This window comes from Musca autumnalis, unplaced genomic scaffold (genome assembly GCF_047663935.1).
Source record: "Musca autumnalis isolate F117 unplaced genomic scaffold, ASM4766393v1 scaffold_4, whole genome shotgun sequence".
In the NCBI taxonomy this organism is placed as follows: domain Eukaryota; kingdom Metazoa; phylum Arthropoda; class Insecta; order Diptera; family Muscidae; genus Musca; species Musca autumnalis.
This window is the reverse complement of record NW_027411977.1, coordinates 214,963,284-214,965,578: the sequence shown is the minus strand read 5'-3', so window position 1 is coordinate 214,965,578 and position 2,295 is coordinate 214,963,284. Positions and strand designations below refer to the sequence as shown.

The window sequence follows — 2,295 nt, the reverse complement described above, 5'->3', positions numbered from 1 at the left end:
TCTTTTTAGACTAAAAACCGTTAAAATGCCGTTAAGTTGGCAAATCTGGCATCACTGATTCACACTTGTTTCTCTTTTGAAGAAATTATGTCGGCAGCGACGGGTAGGGATCTCTAAAGCAACTGCTTATAAAATGTATCGAACGGAGTGCTTTTTTCATAACTCTGTTGCACCACAACGAAAGATGTTGTGAAATCATTACTCCAATTGCACAAGTTTGCTCTGTTCCTTTACCTCAGGTTACCATTTTTAACCTGCAAAGTGTTCCTTTACTTTTGATAGCATACAATTTATATGATAGCAGTTTACCACTTTTACCAAATTATGCCACTGTTACCATTTTTAAAAGTAGAGGAACAGACCAGTTGTGAAATCATAACTCCAATTGCACAACTTCCATTTCTTTTTGTTGGGATGTTTGCCGGCAACTGATTAGCTGACACGCCGACTTTGGCAATTTTTCGATTCTGCCATTTTTTCGTTCCCGTACATTTTGGAAAAATGTGTATGTTTGACTCATTTTCGACAGTTTGCTCTTTTGAAACTTTTATCATTGAAAAAGAACTGGAAAGCTACAGTGGATTTATTTAATAACATTTTTAATGTAAAATTCCCACAATACGTACAATACGTCGTGTACTAAGTACATGTTACTAATCAAATAACAACACAGCTGTATATTTGTTTTTTTTTTCAACAACCGCTGATTCAAGTTTGGTGATCAATTCGTTCTTTGTATCATTAAGTCTAGCTGAATACGCCAAAATTATGGACAATTTTATTTCACTTTTTTAAGATCGGAAATTAAATAGGTAAGTGAAAAATTTTAATACAATATACATCCAAACCAAACTAATGGTGCATTTTCAATAGAACTTGTTTTATATTCCCAGAGATTAATTGCTGTGTGGCGTACCTATTGATCAGCGCGGTACATAAAAATATCAATATTTTCAAGTTGTGGCAACAATAAATCAAAAAAACAAGTATGTCTTCGAAAAATCAAAACAATGAGAGCAATTCAAATGTCGATTGTGAAGTCGTTTCAACTTTTAAGAAGAGTAATTATAAATATCTTTGGAAAATTCAAAATTGGTCACTATTGAAATTTGAGAAGCACTTTGAACCTTCAAATTTTGATGCATATTTTGGCGATATTAAAACTACGTGGAGAATAGTAGCGTGCAAAAAATCTAATAAAACACATATTTGGGTACAATATATTTGTGGCAGTAAGGAAAATATAGACGCAAATGTTTCGATATCTGGTATAATATCTGGACGAGTAATGGTTACCAAAGATATTAGTCAAACATGTGTAAATAATAGATATTTCACATTTGAATTCAATCCCACTGAAACTGAACAAATCTACTCAATTTCAGATGACTCAGTACATATCCTTCTTAATATTGAAGTTGTACAGAGTAATAGTACAACTTTAGTCCCAAAATGGATTCCACCAGTTTCATACAATTTATCAAACGATTTCGCTAAGATTTTAGCTAATCAGGAATTTAGCGATGTAACCATTGTCGCTGCCCAAGAAGGAAGTGAATTTAAAGCTCACAAATCTATACTGTGTGCCCGAAGCATCGTTTTTGCCACTATGTTTCGCCATGATTTCGAAGAGAGTAAAACAAATCATATTACTATTGATGACATCAGTGGCAAAGTAATACAGGAAATGCTGAACTTTATATACACAAACCGGAAAATACCGGAGGAAATGGCAGCAGATCTCTACTATGCAGCTAATAAATATCAACTGATGGGCCTGAAAAACATGTGTGAGAACATTCTACGCAAAACAATGGATAAAACTTCAGTTCTTGATATTCTCCTATTGGCGGAGCGTAGTTCCAATGAACGACTTAAAACAAGCGCCCTTGAATATATCATAAAGTACATTAAAGATATCAAGAAAACACCAAAATGGGAAGAATTTCAAAAAACCAATCCTCAGTTAATCTATGAGATTTTGTGTAAAGTCGTCGATCATCATTTATAACTATTAAAAAAATAAACAATACTTTGTCATGAGCTTAAATAAATTGAATTGAAAAACAAAACTGAATTATTATGATTAATTTTTATGGAACATTGGTGGTGTCGTTTTTATTGGGATAGCTGATACAATTTTGTTTTTTTTTTTTTTTTCAAAATAGTCTGGCTTAATCCCATTGTTGTTTTTTTATTATTTTAAAACAACTAATTAGTGGACAGGGAAGACTAGTTTCGATCCACGCCACTGGATCTCATCAGTTCCTTTGTTTCTTGTTTGTGGATAGGATA

The 2,295-nt window shown here is 32.8% G+C and overlaps 1 protein-coding gene across 1 annotated transcript; it reads left to right on the top strand.

The window, feature by feature from the left end:
• Window positions 1-711: 711 nt before the first annotated feature.
• LOC141402451 (TD and POZ domain-containing protein 4-like) lies at window positions 712-2,034 on the top strand. The gene is made up of 3 exons (XM_073983757.1): window positions 712-812; window positions 874-1,318; window positions 1,386-2,034. Exons 2-3 carry the CDS (start codon window positions 1,315-1,317, stop codon window positions 2,009-2,011), a joined length of 630 nt encoding a protein of 209 aa, XP_073839858.1. The 5' UTR covers window positions 712-812; window positions 874-1,314; the 3' UTR covers window positions 2,012-2,034.
• The last annotated feature ends 261 nt before the right edge of the window (window positions 2,035-2,295 follow it).